The sequence below is a fragment of the Argentina silus genome (genome assembly GCF_951799395.1).
Source record: "Argentina silus genome assembly, chromosome: 1".
Taxonomy (NCBI): Eukaryota; Metazoa; Chordata; class Actinopteri; order Argentiniformes; family Argentinidae; genus Argentina; species Argentina silus.
The window spans coordinates 1,667,140-1,689,749 of NC_139655.1; the positions used below are offsets into that span (position 1 = coordinate 1,667,140).

At 39.2% G+C, this 22,610-nt stretch overlaps 4 protein-coding genes across 4 annotated transcripts; 2 read left to right on the forward strand and 2 right to left on the reverse strand.

Moving 5' to 3' along the window:
* Nucleotides 1–5,121: 5,121 nt before the first annotated feature.
* LOC310808088 (endonuclease domain-containing 1 protein-like) lies at nucleotides 5,122–7,414 on the forward strand. Its single transcript, XM_083674788.1, has 2 exons — nucleotides 5,122–5,575; nucleotides 5,861–7,414. The coding sequence occupies exons 1-2, from the start codon at nucleotides 5,264–5,266 to the stop codon at nucleotides 6,377–6,379; spliced, it is 831 nt and encodes a 276-aa protein (XP_083530914.1). The 5' UTR covers nucleotides 5,122–5,263; the 3' UTR covers nucleotides 6,380–7,414.
* A 1,221-nt stretch (nucleotides 7,415–8,635) lies between these two features.
* On the reverse strand, nucleotides 8,636–12,156 carry LOC310813063 (cerebellin-1-like; the record flags this gene model as incomplete). The annotated part of the gene is made up of 3 exons (XM_083681900.1): nucleotides 8,636–8,913; nucleotides 9,212–9,340; nucleotides 11,913–12,156. The coding sequence occupies 3 exons, from the start codon at nucleotides 12,154–12,156 to the stop codon at nucleotides 8,636–8,638; spliced, it is 651 nt and encodes a 216-aa protein (XP_083538026.1).
* Nucleotides 12,157–12,708: 552 nt separating this feature from the next.
* Nucleotides 12,709–14,052, reverse strand: LOC310808110 (complement C1q-like protein 2). Its single transcript, XM_083674809.1, has 3 exons — nucleotides 13,650–14,052; nucleotides 13,401–13,532; nucleotides 12,709–13,289 (listed from the first exon to the last, which is right to left on the reverse strand). Exons 1-3 carry the CDS (start codon nucleotides 13,894–13,896, stop codon nucleotides 13,006–13,008), a joined length of 663 nt encoding a protein of 220 aa, XP_083530935.1. The 5' UTR covers nucleotides 13,897–14,052; the 3' UTR covers nucleotides 12,709–13,005.
* A 3,231-nt stretch (nucleotides 14,053–17,283) lies between these two features.
* Nucleotides 17,284–18,657, forward strand: LOC310813084 (endonuclease domain-containing 1 protein-like; the record flags this gene model as incomplete). The annotated part of the gene is made up of 2 exons (XM_083681924.1): nucleotides 17,284–17,592; nucleotides 18,086–18,657. The coding sequence occupies 2 exons, from the start codon at nucleotides 17,284–17,286 to the stop codon at nucleotides 18,605–18,607; spliced, it is 831 nt and encodes a 276-aa protein (XP_083538050.1). The 3' UTR covers nucleotides 18,608–18,657.
* Nucleotides 18,658–22,610: the final 3,953 nt, after the last annotated feature.

Sequence of the window (22,610 nt, forward strand, 5' to 3'; positions counted from 1 at the left end):
TAAGTAACTTACAGTATCCACAAAGTAGAAGTTGACCAACAGTACAAGTATCCTAATGCATTTTCTTACAGTACCCTACTGTACAGTATATGTACAGAACCAATCAAAGGTTTGGACACACCTTGCCAAGAGTGTGCAAAGCTGTCATCAAAGCAAAAGGTGGCTACTTTGAAGAATCTAAAATATAAAACATATTCTGGTTTGTTTAACACTTTTTTGTTTACTACATAATTCCATATGTGTTCCTTCATAGTTTTGATGTCTTCAATAGTAATCTACAATGTAGAAAATAATAAAAAATAAAGAAAAACCACTGAATGATAAGGTGTGTCCAAACTTCTGACTGGTCCTGTATTTCCCATGTGTTGTACCATTGCCCTGCAGTAACATATATCAAGTATTGTGCATTATTGCATATTTCTTTATATTTCTTTTATTTGTTATTTATTATGTTTATTTGAGAGGGACAATGTCGAAGCAATGTAGAAGCTGAGATTGTATCAGATATTGCTATGAAGTTCATATTCATCTGCAGTCCCAGGGCAGGTAAACAATAACAATAAAAAGCATACATTACATAAACATGAAAGATCAAATGGAAAAATTAAAACACAATATACACAGTATTCAATATGTCAATACTGCAATTTCCTCCAGTTGTATGATACTGTATATGTGTTGTGCCATTAAGAGAGTAACTTTTATCAGCTACATAAAAAGGGCTTTTCATACTGCAGTTTCTTAGCCTAGGGTTAGAAATGCATATGCACTGCATATCCTTAGCCTAGTGTTAAGGTCCAGGGCTAGCTTACTCTCAATTCACACAGCATTTGTTAACCCTGGGCTAGGCCTGGGCTAAAGCCGGTGCTAGGCCACGTTAAAATGTGCAAGTGTGTTAGCCCCAGGCTCAGCCCAAGGCTAAAAGCTATCTTAGGCAGGGGCTAAGGCAGCTCTTAGCCAGGTTAAGTGCAGGTTGAAAAGGCCTCTTGTCTCTTAATGCCTTTTTCCTTTCGCTTCCATGCAGGACAGGTTTTTTCTGTCCTGCATGTGCTATTATTAACTCCTGTGTTGTGTTTACCATTCAGCAATCCGACATATGCTCTGCATTTATAATCTACTTTGTGACATTTGAACAGTAACTGCCAACCTGAATATAATACTACAAGTTGATGTTAGCTCTCGACCTTAATTCCCCTCACATTGATGTAGGTAAGATTATGTCATGGCAACCAGGCCTGGCATTAAACAAATGAAACGCAGGTTTTATGCTGGGTTTATCTGAGCACTGAGCACACATGCTGTATGTTTCCACATTTGCTTTGCAAAATACAGTACGCATGTCAGCAAACACGTGGTAAATAAACATCCTCTACTAGCACAAGCATGAATATAAGTTGAAAGCCTCTCAGCCTGTTGAGTCCTCTCAGAAGACATCAGGACCTCAGTTTAGTCACCATCTGTGTCACCATGAACCTCCACTGTGGCGTTTTTGTTTTGCTATTTCCTTTGCTTGCTCTGCTCTCTCAGGGGGAAGTGACCACGTTTCAAAAATGTAGTCAGTTCTTTCTGAACCAGGTACTGTATGCATTCATATACTGTACGTAGATTTATTTGAATATTTTAGAGAAATTCACGCCTGTATATGCATAAGTCATACTTCCAGTTTTTACATGTAAAATATTCAAACTAGTAGTCAAACCCCAAAAAACGAATCAAGAATTGAATGTAGAAGATTGTTATTGGTTACACCTCTGAATGCCTCCACTAGAGCTGTCAGTCAAAATAATCTTTAGAGGGATTGTAAAGTTGGATGGGGCGCAGGTGCACAGAGAACTGATGGAACCTGTATAACTAAATTCCCCTAATTGTCCTGAAAAATAACTTATATTACACTTGATATGTGTGTGTGTGTGTGTGTGTGTGTGTGTGTGTGTGTGTGTGTGTGTGTGTGTGTGTGTGTGTGTGTGTGTGTGTGTGTGTGTGTGTGTGTGTGTGTGTGTGTGTGTGTGTGTGTGTGTGTGTGTGTGTGTGTGTGTGTGTGTGTGTGTGTGTGTGTGTGTGTGTGTGTGTGTGTGTGTGTGTGTGTGTGTGTGTGTGTGTGGTCCTCTGTGGCTCAGTCGGTAGAGCGTGGCGCTAACAACGCTGAGGTTGTGGGTTTGATTCCTGCTGGGACCATATATACTGAAAAATGTATGCGCTCACTACAATGTAAGTTGCTTTGGATAAAAAAAAAAAAATCATTCTTTGGCTGGGCATTAGCCATGCTAGTGGAAGGGCTACTTTTCAAAACAGGAAGTATTCTCAGTTTGAATAATATACGTCTCAGTTATATAAACATAAACGTATATTATATCACAGAATAATATATGTTTATGCTTGTAACAAAGTGTATATTCGTGTATAGTCCACCAGACATGAGATGGCTGTATAATTTCTTGTGGAGAAGTTAAGTAGTCATACTAAGAGCGGTGGTTGCTGTTCCCTACCACTTCCACTAGCATGGCTAATATAGTGGTTGCTGTTCCCTACCACTTCCACTAGCATGGCTAATATAGTGGTTGCTGTTCCCTACCACTTCCACTAGCATGGCTAATATAGGTATGTAGGTTCTCTGGTCACAGTTAATGACTTCCTTTCACTCTCAAAGCTGGATGCTGGTCAACAAATCTGCATGGGCCCAGTGAGCAAAGCAGGAAATAAGGGCTCTCATCAGGCTTTGAACAGTGACTACGCAAAGAGTTCCTACGACAAGGGCCACCTCTACCCCGTCCTCCACACCTCCAGCGTCTTCAACATGCTAGCCACCTCCACCCTGACCAACGCAGCTCCTATGGCTAGAAAATTCAACAGGATTGGTTGGTTGACTCATGAGAGAGCCATGGTTAAACAACTGAACAGCTGTACTCCAGCCTATGTGGTTACAGGGGTGGTGCCTGGCAATCAGAAGATTAATAACAGAGTTAGAGTTGCTGGGTCTTATTGGAGCGCGTACTGTTGTATTATAGGCAACAATAGGAGGTCTGAAGCTTACATTGGTCCAAATCAAAATAATGGTGTGGATAAAATGTCTGTAATTGCCCTGGAGGGTCTTTTGACGAATGCTTACAGCCAAGGTTTCTCTGTGTTCCCAGGTTTATGCTAACTACAGCTTATTCATTAACCTCTCAAATATAATGGCACCCAATTGTTAAAAGGAGCTGTGCGTATTCTTTTGGAAATCCTACTTCTCTAACAACCGCGGCGAAATTCAGTTTGAAGTTCCAAACAACAACATCCTCCCTAATACATTAGCTGTCGTATTTTTGCATGCGCGCACGATTTGAAGACGTAGCCACTGTCGAAAAATATGGACCTCCCTCGACCTGCAATCGAATCTGAAAATCGAATTCTATAATGGAGTTATATTTTCATTTTCTTTTATTACATTGCCATGCTGTAACGCTTTAACCTTAAATAAAGTACAAACCTGCATTTAAAGAAAAATAAGTAATGTAGTTAAAAGGTTAGTTAGAAATGAAATTGTCACCTAAAGTTGAATTATCCTCCTTGTTAATTGTAAAAAGTTAGATTTCACTGCACATATTACATCAAAACAGCGTTCGTTAATGAAATATTTATTTGAAGGATCTCATTCCTTGATCGCTATCGATTGAAGGTATTCGTTACAACCATTATAAAGCATAAAAATAACATAACATGTTTTTGTCAAAGGACAACTTTCTGGATAAACAATCAACGCCACTGTCTTTCCAGGGTTAAACAATGAAATAGACGTTGCTATTTTTTTTAAATTATATTTGTGTAATTATTTTTTGCTTCCTTTTATTAATCTTGACTTGGTTTTGTTTGTTTGTGTGAAACATTGTAGTTGTATTCTAGCCTACTGGCGTCACGCTTGTTTTTGTCTCTAATATTTTGGGTATTATTTCCTAATTTTCTATTGGTTAATATTGGCCAGTCCCCCTTATTTTTTTGTCATTCATTAAGTTCACCTGTGCTGTGCACCTATTCACATTTACATTTTCACATTTACATTCATAGCATTTAGTATACGCCTAAGCAATCTCTAGCTGCAGTACGATGCAAAGATACACATTTCTATGTCCCTGTGATAATGGACAATTAAGTCATCTTAATCCTTATTCTCTCACAGGTACAACATAAGATAGCATTTAGTTGCTTATTATTAAGATACCAATCAACATTCATGGGCACTGATGACACTCCATATGTAATGCATTATAACAACACTTATAATGCAACATGTAAACAAAGCATAACGCGTTACGAGAACACTTCCGAAAGAGGGGTGATGTGTTCCAAGTGCTGTCAGGCCTTGTGACTCTTGATTGATATTCCCTGAATTGAACATTCCAAATGGAATGTTGTGTTGGCTTGTGTTGCCGTGGTGCTGCTTGTTGCCAAGAGGCGTGGTGAGGCAGCCCTCAGCTACTATGCCCCCAGGCTCTGGGACAGCCTGCCAGAGGAGCTGAGGGTGCAGGAAATGTGGACATTTTTGAAAGACATAGGGTGGTTTTAGTCTTTTAGTTTTTCAGTTGTTAAGCTGTTTTTTTTTGTTTTTTTACTTTATATTATTGTGCCTTGGCATGTCTGCATCACTGTTATTGTCCTTCATGTTTTTTATCTTGTTGTGTTTTATATCTCTCGGTTTTAAAATGTATTTGTGTATTGTATTGCATTTGTGTATGAAATGTGCTATACAAATACAAGTGTGATTGAATGATTGATTGATTGGTTGCTTTTGCTTTTCTGTGCTGATCTAAAATGTACATTATAACACTAACATTGTGACATTATAACACTAACTGCCAACCTGAAAATAACACTACAGTATCAAATTGGTGTTAGTTCTAGACCTCACTGCTCTGTGGGCACTCAGCTGTTTGATCGAACCATTTGATCGAACAAGGAAGTGTCACGCACCTCAGAATCATACAGGTCGGACATTCAAAACATAACACAGTGGTAACCCAGCATAAACCTTTCGTTTTATTTTTTACTGGCAGACCAGGTGTGATTGAGGCATCACAATGATGTGCAATGCTGGCACATGTTTTGCAATTTGCTATGCGAAACACACACACACACGCATTTGAGCACACATGGTAGAAGAACATACTCTTCTATTCATTCACACTGAATGAATAGAAGTTGAAAGCCTTTGTCCTCTCGAAAGACATCAGGACTTGTTCACTTGGTCACCATCTGGTCTCCACGCTCTTCCAGTGCAGACCGTGTCACCATGAACCTCCACTGTGGCGTTTTTGTTTTGCTATTTCCTTTGCTTGCTCTGCTCTCTCAGGGGGAAGTGACCACGTTTCAAAAATGTAGTCAGTTCTTTCTGAACGGTGTCACTCCAACGATCGTCGGTGACGCGAAGGACAACAACCGCTATCAACAGATATGCCAGTGTCTGCTCGACGAGAACGACCAACCAAAGTACTTCTATGCCACGCTCTACGACACCAAGAACAAGATTCCAGTGTATTCTGCGTACGTGTTACAACATGCAGGTCAGACTGGGAGATGTGATGCATGGTATATCGAACCTCAGGTATGAATTCTAAGCAAAGTAAAGTGTGAAAACCAATGTGGAAAACCATCAAAATGCATACCCACTCAATTCTAAGTGGTCCTCTGTGGCTCAGTTTGGTAAAGCATGGTTAACAAAGCTAAAGTTGTGGGGTTTGATTCCCGCCGGGACCATATATACTGAAAAATGTATGCACAATGTAAGTCGCTTTGGATAAAAGCGTCAGCTGAATGGCATATATTATATAATACAGCATTAGAGTAATCATGTGTTACTGGGTCACATGACTTCCTTTCACTTTCACAGCTGGATGGTGTTGGTCAAATCTGCATGGGTCCAGAAGGAGTAGTGAAGCTCAAGGGTACCAACCAGGCTTTGAACAAAGACTACGAAGGATCTAACTTGCACAAGGGCCACCTCTACCCCGTCCACCACACCTCCAACGCCTTCAACATGCTTGCCACCTCCACCCTGACCAACGCTGCACCCCAGGACCCAACCTTCAACATTGGCTCTTGGAAGACACATGAGGGGGACCTGGCTGAACTACTAGAGAAGACCTGCTCTGGTCATAGGGCCTTTGTTGTCACTGGCGTGGTGCCTGATCCTAATATTGTAATTCCTGGTGGTGTGAGGGTTGCTAGGTATTATTGGAATGCGTACTGTTGCACTGGCATAAATGGCCCCCTAGGGTCTGCTGGTTATATAGGACCTGATAACAATGGTAAAGTGCAGACTCTGACTGTGGCAGTTCTGGAGACTAGGCTCAGTGGTGTTGGGTACTATAATACGCCTTTCTCTGTGTTCAGGGGGAGATGCCATTAAATAACTTCATAACAAAATGCTCAAATATAATGGGATGAAGAAATGTTGAACAATTTCAATTAAAGGCCCTACCCAGCGACCTTGAATTTCATATTCAAATATATTTTATATTTTCAAATATATTTTATGGGTAAATATTAGATTACCGACTGAGCTTTTGTGCTCACTACAATTTCTCAAACCAGCAGACTGACAGGTATGGCCAGTGGCAACTGGTGCTGTTCAAGTTTAGATGATTTTTTAAATCTATACTATAATACTATAATAATTAAGTATAACACTTAAATCTGTACTATAATACGCCTTTCTCTGTGTTCACAGGGAGATGCCAATAAATAACTTTGTAAATATAATGGGACTGACAAAAAGTTAACACGTGTAACAATTAAAATTAAAAGCCCTGCCCAACGAATTTCATATAATATATTTGATGGGCAAATATTAGGTTACCTACTACAATTGTGCACAATTAAAATTGTCAAAAAGATACAAAACTACTGTCTCACCTTTTCCCTTTATTTACAAAAATATTACAACATCACAGCCTGGAAACCTAGGACACAGGAACATAACACTTTTAAATAATTTTCATGGATTTGCAATTATAAATAACAGTTTGTTAAAAAAAGCCTATCATATATAATGCTTCTTCGTCATAAAGCTTTCAGAGATACTTGTTTAGAAGTTCTAGAACAGTGATATTATTAATGGTATATTCAATATTTTTGTATAATGTATTATTGCTTTAATTATAATTATAGTGTTCCCTAGACGTAATTTGTGAGAAACGTCCTCCTTTCAGAATTGACTGAGCAGGAAGCCACTGAAGGTTCACATGTAACAATTAAAGATGTATTCTTCCTGTAAAGCACATTGTATTGCAATAATGTATGAAATGTGCTATAAACTTAATTAAAGATTTAATTTGATAACTGTTTATAGAATTGTACATTGACAGTTTATTTCAAGTATGGTCTTAATAAGAATTATATGGCCTAATAACTACATGTTTAGTGCCTTTTAAGTGAATACTTATTGTTACGGTTCCCCCTCCTAACCAACCCTCTGGCACCACCTTGAGGCCCCGGCGATCATCGCTGGAGCGTCCAGCTCCCAGTCGGCAGCGCACCTGCGCCCTATGGCCAATCAGCACAACTGCACCCATCCCCAATCAGCACCCTATAAGAACCCTGCCCGGTCATCACTCCAGTGCCAGAACGTACTGTGACTAATGGTAACTTTACTCGCGACCCGCAGACGCTTCAGCCCTCCAGGGAATCCTTGTGAATTCCTTGTGTCTTGTTTTCTCCTTGTGACTTACCCTGTTCTCCTGTGCCCCTCCAGAACCTTCGTATTCCTCGGACCCTCTCGTCAACCCATTCCACGGACCTAGCCCCTACCTGAACTTCGGCCTCCTACCCCTCTCAGCTACTGGAACTCCCGCTAACGACCCCTGGACCGAACCCCGACGACCCATTCGGATTATCCCACGGCTCTTTCCCCTTCCTCGAACACTGGACCTCCTGCTATCGACCCCCGGACCGGACCCCGACGACTCCTTCGGATTATCTCTCTCTCCCTATTATTTACTATTAAATACGCCTTCAGGCTAAACCCTACCCTCTCTGTGTGCCGTCATTTGGTTCCTCAGACGTTCCTGTGTAACACTTATTGTATTATAACAGCTTATCATCAACATTCATGGACACTTCAAATGGATTGCATTAGCGTAACACTTGACTGTATAATGGTCATGGATTGGTTCATGTTTAACCGTATGCGGTGAGTGAAGAAGACTTACGGCAAGGACTAGCATGACACATTTGTATCTATTCTAGATACTAAAGTACCACAAAGGGGCATATCGATCTATGTGCTGTGCGTCATCACCTTCAAAGAGTTAAGGTCAGACATCTCAAGTTCCAGTGTTTTACTTTATTATCAGCTGGACGCATAACCTCATTTCTCATCATCATAGTACATGTGGCGTATACAGTCGATAGTTAAAGACACATTCATTACAATTCACGACTCATTATAAGCGCTCTTTGGTTAAAGTTGGCACTCCAAGTAAAGTCGCTGTATAGTCTACACTCATGAGTGTTTATAAACAGTGATACATCAATTAGTATTGCATTACAACACATTAATAACATTCTTTGGGCACTCAAAGTAAAGCAGCCCTACATTTTAATGTTTATATAGTATATAGTAGTCATGGGCTGTTATATATTTGTGAAACACTGTATCGGCTCCTCACATCTGGTTGAGCAGGAAACCAGTAAATGTGGTGTCATTGGTGGAATCCCACAGGTGTGTGTTAGCTTGTAGGCGCATGTAGACCTGATCTCCAACCTCCAGCTGCAGTGCGACGCCGTTACCTCCGTTATCTGCTCCATCACTCGATCGGTGATCAGTAGCACTGGCCATGCGTTGTCCATTCTTATACAGGAGAGAAGATGCACGGTGGTGTCCTCCAGCGTGGTAGAAGAAGCTGAAGTAGTAGACGCCTTTAAGTGGGGCAGTGAAAATACCTGTAGAAGAAGAAGAGAAAGCGTCACGGAATGTTGTAAGATTAACACAAACGTCAGAGTAACGGTTCATTTTAAACTGGTATTCACGGTTCACATGAAACTTTTCGATGAAAACAGCAACACAAAGTGCGATTTGGTACACGGTTAGTTATATATTTGTGTGGTGAAATAGCGTTAGAGTGTTAAGGTGTCAGTGCTGGGTTCGAACTAAAATGTGCAGACACAGGGGTTCCCACAGAATAGATTGGAAAGACTGCTGTTGAGTGACCTTAACCTTAATCGGTCATTCATAGGTTACCTGTCCTTGGATTGTAGGCATTGCCGATGTTTATGAGGACATTAGCGTAGATCAGGGTAGTGTCATCACTGAAGGGCCCGATGGCTCCTTGACCTCCAATGGCAGCAGAGAAGATCACCTTTGTACTTTCTATAAAATAACAAACCATATTAATGGTAACATTTTTATTAAATAAAAGCTTTATCTTCACATCTAGAGCCACAAGGCAATTTTGAAGCATTATCTCCCTCATATTTGAGGGTGTTGATTGGTTGATTGATTCATTGATTGATTCATTGTATAATTGATTCATTGATTAATCTATTTCAGTGTTTTACACCCTTCATTTGCAGATTTTGTGAGAATAAATATAAAAAAATAAAGTTGCAAACAGAATACCAGCAGAATAAATATAGAATGCAGTATGAACAGTATAAGCAGTATATGAGCTGTATAAGTGGTGCAGTATAAGCAGTATATGAGCTGTATAAGTGGTGCAGTATAAGCAGTATATGAGCTGTATAAGTGGTGCAGTATAAGCAGTATATGAGCTGTATAAGTGGTGCAGTATAAGCAGTATATGAGCTGTATAAGTGGTGCAGTATAAGCAGTATATGAGCTGTATAAGTGGTGCAGTATAAGCAGTATATGAGCTGTATAAGTGGTGCAGTATAAGCAGTATATGAGCTGTATAAGTGGTGCAGTATAAGCAGTATATGAGCTGTATAAGTGGTGCAGTATAAGCAGTATATATGTATTAACAGTAACATTATCAGCAGAATAAATATAGAATGCAGTATGAACAGTATAAGCAGTATATGAGCTGTATAAGTAGTGCAGTATAAGCAGTATATGAGCTGTATAAGTGGTGCAGTATAAGCAGTATATATGTATTAACAGTAACATTATCAGCAGAATAAATATAGAATGCAGTATGAACAGTATAAGCAGTATATGAGCTGTATAAGTAGTGCAGTATAAGCAGTATATGAGCTGTATAAGTAGTGCAGTATAAGCAGTATATGAGCTGTATAAGTAGTGCAGTATAAGCAGTATATGAGCTGTATAAGTAGTGCAGTATAAGCAGTATATGAGCAGTATAAGTGGTGCAGTATAAGCAGTATATGAGCTGTATAAGTAGTGCAGTATAAGCAGTATATGAGCTGTATAAGTAGTGCAGTATAAGCAGTATATGAGCTGTATAAGTAGTGCAGTATAAGCAGTATATGAGCTGTATAAGTAGTGCAGTATAAGCAGTATATGAGCAGTATAAGTGGTGCAGTATAAGCAGTATATGAGCTGTATAAGTAGTGCAGTATAAGCAGTATATGTATTAACAGTAACATTATAAGCAGAGTAAATAAGCAGAATAATATGGAATGCAGTATGAACAGTATAAACAGATAAGCAGTATATGTATTACCAGTAACATTATACTATATATAACATTATTTATGTGAAATACAGTATATATTATATACTGTATAATTAAATCAAATCAATTATTATGAGGTTAAAGTACAGCTTTTACTGGAGAGTATTTTTTGTACATATTGGTTTCACCATTTAGAAATTACAACACTTTTTATACATAGTCCCCCTATTTCATGGCAACAAAAGTATTGGGACAGGTTCATGTTATGTTATGCTATGTTATGTCATGTGGCCTGTTTTCTGGGAAGACCAGTGAGCGTACAGAGAAAACGCACACAGTGGTTTTGTTTCTTCCCCCACAAGGGGGCTCTGTACTTCAGAAATGCCTCTGTGTGCAAATGTTCTCTATCCATCAGAGCTAAAACAGTGAAGAGGCAATCTTCAGAGGCTTAAGACTGGGGATAGACAAAGCATTTCACCCAGACCAGTCATAAGGGACAAGGAGAGAGAGAGAGGCACAGGGAAGTGGATTTGGGGACATCCTCAGGGTCAGAGGGACTTCTGTACTCAACTATAAATAAAGTTTAGTTTTGCTGAATGTGTCTTTGGGTGCTGTATAGCCCAGGGTTGATCCAGTAAGTAAGTAATACAGCCAGCACTCAAAAAAAAAAAAAAAAAGATGATTGAATGCATAATCAGCTTTAGTCATACCACCAGCATCACTCTGATTGGCCAATTGGCCTTTATGGGACAGGCCACAGAACTGTTTGGATGCAACGGCCACTAAGACTTGCCTTTATTGTGACTCGATTGGTTCCCCTGCCAAGATTATATTGGGAGATTTCATGTTATCATCCATTTAAGACTCTTTGATATAAAGGTCGAAGCATTACTGGACACCGCCTGACGCCTGGTCCCCACAGATGCATATACAAATTGTTTAACAATTCCCAATAAGGGTATGTACATATATATATATATGTATATGCCATTTAGCTGACGCTTTTATCCAAAGCAACTTACATTGCAGTGAGTGCCTACATTTCAGTATATATGGTCCCAGCAGGAATCAAACCCACAACCTTAGCGTTGTTAGCGCCACGCTCTACCACCTGAGCCACAGAGTGAATAAGACCTTGGTGGCTACTGTCTGTGTTTGTAGCCAATGAGTGTCAGCCATTCAAACTTAATGAAACATTTTGTTGAATACAGGCACATCTCGTTAATATGTGTACAAATATAGTTTTCAGGACATCCAGGACTACAAGTACAGGCCAATTGTTAAAACTTTTTAAATATAGGATGAACAAAACTATTTTCTCTAACGTTCCGGTTAATGGAGTTTTACCGTTGTTTCTTAGTTCCTCTAGACGCTTCTTCTCACTGTCTATGAACCTGGTTTCCATGGCGTCAAGTTTTTCCACTGCAGCTCTTAGTTTCTCCTCCAAGGTTCCAAAGTCTTTCAGCAATCTACACATGTTAGGATAGCAGGATCCCTTGGGTTCTATCTCATTGTCAGTTGTTTGCGTATATTCTTGTGCCACAGACAGACCACAGCACAGCAACACCAGCAGAGACACAATACTCTTCATCTTGCACCTGGGTTCTGGTTCTTCTCAATTACTTGCATGTATTATCAAGTTCTCTCTCTCTGCCTCTCTGTATTCAGTTAGGGTCGATCCGTAACCTTGTTTACTCCAGTCTGTGTATTTATGTAACCTTTATCCCATCAGGAGGTCTATTTCTAAAGCAAACAGACACCATTACCTTGTAGAATATTAGCCCAAATGCAATGCAATACAAAACCAGGGTATGTATGTTTGTCCTTTTTTAACCTTATTGACTTAACTTTTGACTTATGTGTAGATGTACAAGAAAGTGTGTTGTGACTTTGTATTTGATGTATTGTCTTTGCTGTGTTTGTAATGATGACTGCATTTGACTGTAAAGCTGATATTTTGTCCAGGTTGAAAAAAAATGATAATTTATCCAAATAAATAAATGTTAAATAGATACATACTGTAGATCTTAAAAAAAGGTGCATGCACTGTATCTTTGCCTTAGAAAGCACTTTTTGTTTACTAAACTAAATTAACACAGTTTCTTAATGTAATTTATGGCAATAAAGTGACAGTGAAAACAAGTGAGAGTAAAGCAGAATCAGAAACTTTATTGCTCAGCAACAGTGAAAGGAACTTAAGACCAGAACCACACGTGAACAACAGTAACCCAATAGACAATCAATCTAATCAATACAATTTAAATGAGTGATTATGTGCATGGCAGGTATTACAACTGACACCTTACTGAGAATTAACAGATTCAAAGAGTAATCAATTGTTTTCCCTAAATAAAGTATTTTCTGGAATTTCAGAACAATAAAGCTAGTTTCCCTCTCGATACGACATCGATCCCGGTGTTGTGTGACTACGATTCACCACTCACACGTGGCCGAGCAGAAAACCACTGAAGGTCGTGTGATCAAAAGGATCCCCCCACACATGTGTGTGCGCCCTCATTTGTATGTAGACCTGATCTCCAACCTCTAGCTCCAGTGCCACACCGTTACCTCCGTTATCAGCTCCATCACCCCTGGCGATGTGATCAGAAGTGGTAGCCATGCGTTGTCCATTCTTATACAGGAGTAAGACCACAGGAGTATCTCCTCCAGCGTGGTAGAAGAAGCTGAAGTAGTAGACGCCTCTAACAGGAGCATTGAAAATACCTGTAGAAGATGTTGAAGAGTGTTGTCAGATAAACACTGGCCACCTCTGACTGGAGCAACTGCACAGTCCAAAGGAACCTGCACTTATAGGTGAGTTACACTGTAGCTTACCTGTGCTTGGGCTGTAGGCATTGCCAATGTTTGTGATGACATGTTTGTAAACCAGGGTGGTGTCAGTGTTGAAGGGCCCATGGGCTCCAGTCCCTCCTACCCCTGCAGAGAAGATCACCACCCTTGTTCTGTCTGTGAAAGGCAGAGGAATATCAATGGCTTGATTACTGTTCATCAAATTGTCATTTGATTCCATGACAATATGTAGTCTTTTGATCTACAGTACTATGTCCAAGTAGAGCAATTTACCTCTGTTTTTGAGATCCTCAAGTTGGCTCTCAGTGACTTTCAACTTGGTTTCCATGGCTGCCTGGTTCTGCTCTGTGATTCTCAGTTTCTCCAGTAAAACTCCAAAGTCTTTTTGAATTTCGCACATGTCAGTATAGCAGGATCTCTGTTCTGCAGCAACAGCATCATTCTCTGTTGTTTGCGTATCTTCTTGTGCTACAGACAGACCACAGCACAGCAACACCAGCAGAGACACAATACTCTTCATCTTGCACCTTGTGAAAACGTGTTCGTTTATTTGAAGGAGAAGACAAACTACTTCTTACTTTTAGCTATTTTATTTATATGTCAAAATTTCAGGCTTGTACAAGGACCACTTTTGGCGAGGAAAATCACAGTCAGCAAGCTCTTAATCTGTAACCAACCCTCCAAAAATGGATGCGTTCTAACAGTCACACAAAGCATTTATAGTAAACAAAGTGATTGTGATTGGCTATTTGGTTGGGGAGGAGCCGCGGTTTAGACTTGGCTCTGCCTTGTTGGTGCACGGGCTGGTCCCAGCCCCTTGGCACACGATTCGTCCCATCAGCGGAGACAGCGCCCTGCTAGAGAGAACATACCTACTCTGGTTTCTCCCTCCCTAGTCTGGTACTTTTCCACCTCAGCTTTTAGCGTGTGTTGCAACATCCTTCTTGATGACCTGGCTTAACCTCTCCATGTATTAATCCAACGTACCACGGGACTAATGCTTGATCCATCTCTCATTTATCAACAGGCCACCACATAAGTAAATTTAGCACACTGCAGTAATGTATTTTTCTTATAGCAAAAATAAACTGTTTTTATCAAAATAATAAACTACTAACCTGGTAAATGTACCACTCTGCAACTTGTGTGCCTTTGACGGAGCGGGTGGAGGCTGCGGATGGTAGGTGGAATGGCAGCACAAAACTTGCTCCCATAGCCAGTGCAATATTCACAGTTTTATGCCATGGAGGAGCATGAACTGGCTGCCTCTCTGCTGTCATTTGATGGATAACTGCGACATTAATTCCACAAGCTCTTAAATGCACCATAAGAATGACCTATTTTGTTCAGACGCCACTAATGTGGCAGCCCCGGTTCTAAAACTACCTCTTTTGTTTGGGTATCCGTTATTTACTGAACCATACAGAATTCAAAAGATGACAATTCAAAATACAAGGCAAACAGTGCCACAAAGATAATTTAAAAAATGCCGCTTCAATAATCTACCACTTCATAGATCATTAACAAAACCTAGCAAACAACAAGCTGGTTAACATCCAGTGTTTCGGAGCGCAGTCAGTCATTTTTTGAGATAGACGTCACTGTCATGATTGCTAGCAAAAGAGAGTCAGTGCGGTAGCTAATTAACTGTAAATTCCTGTAAATTCCTTACAAGCTGAGTAAATCTTGGGCAAAATCAGAACATATTTACAGTTTGTTAGATACCGCTCAGATTTACTTTGGCTAGCAATCATAACAGTGAGTGTCTTCACCAATGACAAGTGTCTCCAGTTACAGTACAGACTTTCATAGCGTATACAGAGGAACCAAGATCAGGAAACAGTACAGACTTTCATAGCGTATACGGAAACAGTGGATCAAGATGAAGATCAAGCCAATCCTTGTTTTATGGACGAACCCTTAACCCTAAAGAGTTAATATTTAAACATCTTACTAGGAAGTTTTGTGATGATACAGAATAAATCTGATAAAGGACTGATTAATCAATAATCAAATATTGATTGTGATCATTTTCATTCCCGAGAAAAGCCTGGCAACACACCAGTAAGGATACAGCATAGACCATCACTTTGCAAAACAACACTATGCATAGTGACAACATTCACATACAATATTAAACACAATCTAGTCATGATACAGCACAGTCAAAGGTTTGGGCCTGTTTTGTGTTTTGAAAGCTGCTACCAGAGCATGGTGACATCAGGAAATGGTACGAATTAAGATGAGTGAAGTCCATGACAATGACGTGACATCAGTTAATTGAGAGTGAACCCTATCAGAATGTGAATTATAAAAACGTTATTTTTCTATATAATAATATATATATATAATAATATATGCCATTTAGCTGACGTTTTTATCCAAAGCAACTTACATTGCAGTGATCGCATACATTTCAGTATATATGGTCCCGGCAGGAATCAAACCCACAACCTAAGCATTGTTAGTTCCATGCTCTACCAACTGAGCCACAGAGGACCAACAAAGTTGATAAGAATGTGATCCATTGCTGTGCAAGACTAGAACAACAACAACAACAGCAACAACAACAACACAGCAATCACGATAGACACTAAGAAAAGATCTCAAATGAAAAAGAGTAGTGAAACCAATGCATGTACAGTACCAGTCAAAAGTTTGGACACAAACTTGCCAAGACTGTGCAAAGCTGTCATCAAAGCAAAAGGTGGCTACTTTGAAGAATCTAAAATATCAAACATATTCTGGTTTGTTTATGTAGAAAATAATAAAATATAAAGAAAAACCATTGAATGAGAAGGTGTGTCCAAACTTTTGACTGGTACTGTATATCCCTCAAAAACTACATAGGCAAAAAGACAGAAGTCCTATTGCTGAAATATTGTATCCGCTCGTCACATCTGGATGAACAGAAAACCTTAAGGGAAGAAAAAGTTAAAGGGGTGGAGTCATCGAGTGACTTCTACTGGTCATATAGACACATTGACAACAACATCACATAAGTACACTACATAACACCACACCATAACATTCATACTACAGCAGTGTTTTCCCTTCCTTTGAATAGAGGGGGGTGCCTGAATCGATGCATAACGTCCCAAGTAAAGACATTTAGTTCATATTATTTTAACGGTCCCTCCTAAAGACCCCTTCACCCCCACTACGTCCCTGTACAAGTTTCTCTCCTGTTAAAAAAAAAAAGATCCTTCTTCTAGCATTGTGACTGCCTATGGCCCCTGGTCTGAGCATTGATTACTTTATCATGATGACTGATGGATAGATGATTCACTCACTTAAACGAATGTATTTGTTGTAAGTCGCTTTGGATAAAGGCGTCTGCTAAATTCCATAAATGTAAAATGTAAATTATTTTTTTAAAGTGGAGAACCTCAGGACTCTAACTGTGCTCTGGTTGTCAGCTGTGTCTATAACTAGTTGTCAGCTGTGTCTCTAACTAGTTGTCAGCTGTGTCTCTAACTAGTTGTCAGCTGTGTCTCTAACTAGTTGTCAGCTGTGTCTTTCCCACACACTGTTCACACTGATGGGCAACATGGCCAATGATTAACGGTTCTCTGTGATAATGGGCAACCCATTGCATGTGAAAATATTATAGTCTTTTTCCACATTTTCTATGCAGGATACATATCTGCATTTGGGTTTGAAATAGTATTTAAAATAATTATAATATTATAGCATTTGGGTTCTTGCACTTTTGGGATTTTTTCCATGAAATAATTTTAAATAGTGTTTGTACCCAGGTGTGCATGTGAGCAAACAGGTGCATGAACACGGTGTACCTGTATTAGGCACACACAGGGACACATAAAAGCCGAAAGCTTGTGTCTACTCTCCAGAGGACACTTCACCACTTCACTTACCATTTGGTCTCTACACAGACTGTCCCACCATGAGGCTCCGTTGTGGCGTCTTTCTTATGCTATTTCCTTTGCTTGCTCTGCTCTCTCAGGGGGAAGTGACCACATTTAAAAAATGTAGTCAGTTCTTTCTGAACGGTGTCCCTCCAACGATCCTCAGTGATGCGAAGGACAACAACCGCTATCAACAGATATGCCAGTGTCTGCTGGACCAGAACGACCAACTGGACTACTTCTACGCCACGCTCTACGACACCAACAACAAGATTCCAGTGTATTCTGCCTACGAGTTTCAACATGCAGACGTTTCCAGAAAAGATCCTTGGTATATCGAACCTCAGGTATGTAGTTATATGTACACAAACATGTGCTTAAATATTGTAAGGTTTTATATATCTTTTTTTATATATCTTTACAGGTACTTTAAGAACTACATTATGTATATGAATAGTTAACATACACACAAATTTAAACATCTGCACCCGTTTGTGCATATGATTATTAGGTGACGTCTGAATGCCTTTATCCTTCCAAACATATGTTGTATCGACTTACAGTATGTGGCTCATTATGTGGCAAGGTATGCACTCACTGTTCTGACTTTGGATTAAAGTGTCTGCTAAATGGCATAAAGTATCTTATATTAGTCAGTAACAAGCTTCACAGAGAGTAATAGTAGCCTATGCATTTAGCTACAATGGAAGACAAAAATGAAGTTGTATTAAAAACCCACAAAATGATTGTCACTCACACGAGTATACAGTATATTAAGATATAATATTAGCACCAAGCAGCCACATTGTAACAACATGATAATCTATTATCCATCAACAGCTGGATGGTGGTAGCCACGGCTGCATGGGTGGACTAAACCACGTTCCGTCAAATGACAGGGGTCGCCACCAGGCCCTGAACAGTGACTACGAGGGTTCCGGCTACGACAAGGGCCACCTCTACCCCGTCCACCACACCTCCACCCAGCCCTCTATGCTATCCACCTCCACCCTGACCAACGCCGCCCCCCAGGACCCAGGGTTCAACAGGGGCCAGTGGATGAAACATGAGGGGGACCTGGCCGAACTACTAGAGAAGACCTGCTCTGATCAAAGGGCCTTTGTTGTCACTGGCGTGGTGCCTCATCCTAATATTGTAATTAATAATCGTGTGAGGGTTGCTAGGTATTATTGGAGCGCGTACTGTTGTCTTAGAGATGATGGTGCCCCAGTGTCAGCAGGTTACCTAGGTCCTGATAACAATGGTAAGGTGCAGACTCTGACTGTAAAAGACTTGGAGACTAGGCTTGGTGGTGCTGGACACTACGGCTCACCTTTCTCTGTGTTCAATGGGACATGCTAGTACTAAAGCTAATTGAATATAATGATATGAAGAGCTTTCAAGACAATGGAAATAGGAAATGTAAGACTGAAGAAAATGTTAAATCAATGTAAGGCATTAAGCCACACAATTTACTAATAAACTGTCTAACATTTTAAACTTTTAGAATGTGTCTTTAATTTATTGGAATCCACACATATGCCCACTTCCAAGTCATTGATACGTTTGTCTTTAAAGAGGAAGTTTATGCAAAATCTACACACCCCTGAACACTCCCAAATCAAATGTGTACAGGTGCCTGGAGTGTTTAATTAGGAGATTGTTTAGCAGTAATCTGGAATAATTTGCATGGAGTACAGTACTTTCTGAGAACAAAGTTATAATATGTTATTTGATGATTAGGATTTCGGGGTGAAAGTGTTATGTTGGTCCAGACTCTAGACCAGTCAATATCAATAGAAGGAAGTTAGGAAGTTACTTTTTCTACAGAGTACTGTACACACGGATAAGGGTTCCTGAGCTGCTTTACATTAGAACATAATATAGAGGCTAGTCCTCTAGTACTACCACTCAAATACAATTCAGGAATCGGCTACATCACCAGTTCTCTCTCCCGGGGGACTCCATATGCATGCAAAGCCAATCGAAGCTGTCAATAAAAGAAAAACAAAGTACCAGGTAAAGTGTTCCCAAGTCCTGAAATGGACAGAGTGATCCTTAGTAGGTGACTACATTCATCTTTTCGACAGAAATGAGAGCCTGAAAGGATTGTGGCATTTATCTTAATTAAGTTATTTTTGGTTGTTAAGTGTATGGAGAAATACATATTCAGACCCACATAGTGAAAATGTTGTACTTTAGGGATGTTTGGTGGCAATGGAGCATTACTCATTGCCTCATTCAGAGGTAATAATGCATATTTGGACCAATTGATTTTGTAGACAAAATTATTTGTGTAGATAAGATTAGGAAGTGACTTTTTTTGATTGACGGCTTGTGCCAGAGGTTGGAGAACAGAAGAGGAGAGAGCGGGCAGCCTTGGCAAGTCCCTCTGGAGATCATGAATTATGGGGAGCATGTTTTCCCCTATTTGTCCAATTTACTAGATGTTTTAAGAAAAAGATCTATGGCATTATATATCAGAATCAGATTAGAATTACTTGTTTTACAACGTGATGTTTATTTATGATAAATAATATACTTTACTTCAGATTGTTTTTCGTTGATGGCTTGGGTTCAATGACAGGAGCACTCAACTTTAACTTATTGCATTTATTGCATTTTATTCGGGACATTAAATAAATCTGAATGAGTTTTTGTTCCAATGTTTTCTTCCTGTGGATTTATGAAATAAAACATAAACAAATATTTCAGATAATAGTAGTGTATATCAGTGGTGTCTTGGCATTAAAATGAGGAGTATCAGCTCTCCCATAACATATTCGATTTAAGTTGTGGCTTTGATAAGCTTGTTATGCCTTGGCCTTACAATATCTTGAGAATGACCAAAATATAGTCTAAATACCCTAGAAATATCATCCAATATCTTGTTTTACCCAGCTAGCTATCACTAGTGCCACATGGGCCCATATGAATTCTAATAACATGTTTGTCCGATGACCAGTACAAGAGAAGAAATGGGTTTTCAACTGAAATGTCATGAACACATTTTTAGTTTGGTCTTAACACTCAACATACAAACCAAGTGCTGCTTGTGATGTTTGTGAAGCCAAAATAATCTCCCACTCTTTTTTTTTGGATGATAAAGTATAAGTAAGTATTATTAAAGAGTGTCACTCGCAAGCAGATTGGTAAATATTCTGCTCGTCAGAGTACTGTATGAGAAGACCTGTTTAACCATGAACTGCTACTCTTATATTACCCAGTCTCTAGAGGGAGCCCTACACCATAGATTGTATTATAAAAGTTTGGGATACATTCAGAATGATAAGTTATAGATTAACAACAGAAAACACTCCATTGCAATATCTGTGTTTTATCTGCAATTGGTAAAAAGGACAATACTGTATCATATAGTAAGTACAGTATTACATATTATCAGATGTTCAAAGAATTTTAATTTAACACGAAAAACATTTTCTATTTTTCCTAACTGTTTTGTCCTTCCAGCATGTCCAAAGTACATTTATAAAGGATTCATAACTGGCTGCTGATCGCAAGCTTCCTATTTGGCAAGCACCAAGTGAATATCGAACAATATAAACTAATGAATTATAACTGTGTGTAAATGGTTTATAATTGAATAATAAACTGGTTATAAGTGATTTATTAACTAATTATAAACCATTCATAAACCCTTTACGAATGGGATGTAAAGTGTTACCCTATTATCAATAGAATAAAGCTATCGCAACAACAAACACATTATTTGGATTGATAGTAACCACTCTGCAATATTTCTTCTCAGAACGCAGGGAACTGAAAAAAAGGATATAAAGTAAGCTCTGTTTAATCTCATTGGCACATTGAAAGCCTAATGGCAGATACATTTCTTATGTCAAAAGATGAATATCATTATGCAACCGCGTACTGTTACTGTAGCTTATTTGTGCATGCATTTATTTGTCTAATAGAGGATTAGCTGGAGTAATAAGTAAACTCATTTTAATCTCATCTCATAAAAAAGACTTACATCAAGATTAATATATTATTAATATTAATATTATTAAGTATATTCAATTGTTTTGATGAAGGGTATGGCACAATGGAAGAACAGCCACAGCTGCCATCTCTGTAAGGTAAAACTACATGTCAGGTAAAGGTAAAACTACATGTCAGGTAAAGGTAAAACTACATACAGAGTCTCTCTCTCTCTCCATCACTCTCTCTTGCACGCATGAGCACGCACGCACGCACACACACACACACACACACACACACACACACACACACATGCTCATGACACAGTTTTTTGACACAGAAAACCTTGCATTGCAGTTCAACCCTGTTGTCATATGAAAACCATCTGATGCATGAAACATTATGGGATGCTCAACCATAAGTAATATCACCAAGCAAGGACAGTAAATGGTCAAAACACCAATATATACTGTACTACATTGTGCATTGACCTTAAGGAAGACTATTGTTAATTACAGTAAGTCCCAAAAGGCTCTGGTTTGATACAGATTGTGAATATACATCAATAACTGTCCAAGGCTCCATAAATGATATGACACCTATAGAAAGTCAACAATGATACATGATATGACGGGGGCGAAAAAGGACAGTGAAATACAGACAGTAGGCAACTACAAATGACTTGTTGGATACAACCAGGAAAAAAGTGAAAATATAATACGTTTTATTCTCCTCATTGCACACGGTGTATAAAATGTTTTGATTGATTCATAAAAGCTCTCATTTCAATCAAGTGAAATACGTTCAACGTAAACTCACAGTGCCAGAGTGGAAAAGTTATGACACGAACTGCGCTCTTTGCTTTGTGAGTGTGCTGTGTCCATATAGCCTGCTGCTGAAATGAGCGGAATCAACTGAGAAACATTGTATCGCTATGAGTTCATTAATATGCAATTTCGCGGAGACACTGTCACGTATATTCCATGTCTGACATAACTGTATGAAGAGTCCATGAAGACATGATTTGCAAATTCAGGTTTAATCAATGACATCATTTAGAATTTCTCCTACCAGACAATAATTTGTCCTTTTCCAAATTGAAGCAAGAACTCATAAGCTACTCTTCACGTAATTCATCAGGCAGCAATGTTTGTAAACACACTATAACACATTGTAAGCTTATCCATTACAATTGTTCAACAATGCCTCCTGGTGGTTGTTTTGCTGAGGTGAATTTCTTTTTTTTTTAAAAACACACCTGACACCATAGCTTATATCCAGGATTCAGTCCACTGCAAATAGCGACTTTGTGCAGTCATTTTAGAAGTATGTCTGAATGGAGGGGGTTCTCTTGATTTAGAGGTCAGCAGGCAAGTTGTGTGTCAGCTGACCTCTCAACCAGATTCACCATCACTGCTGATTA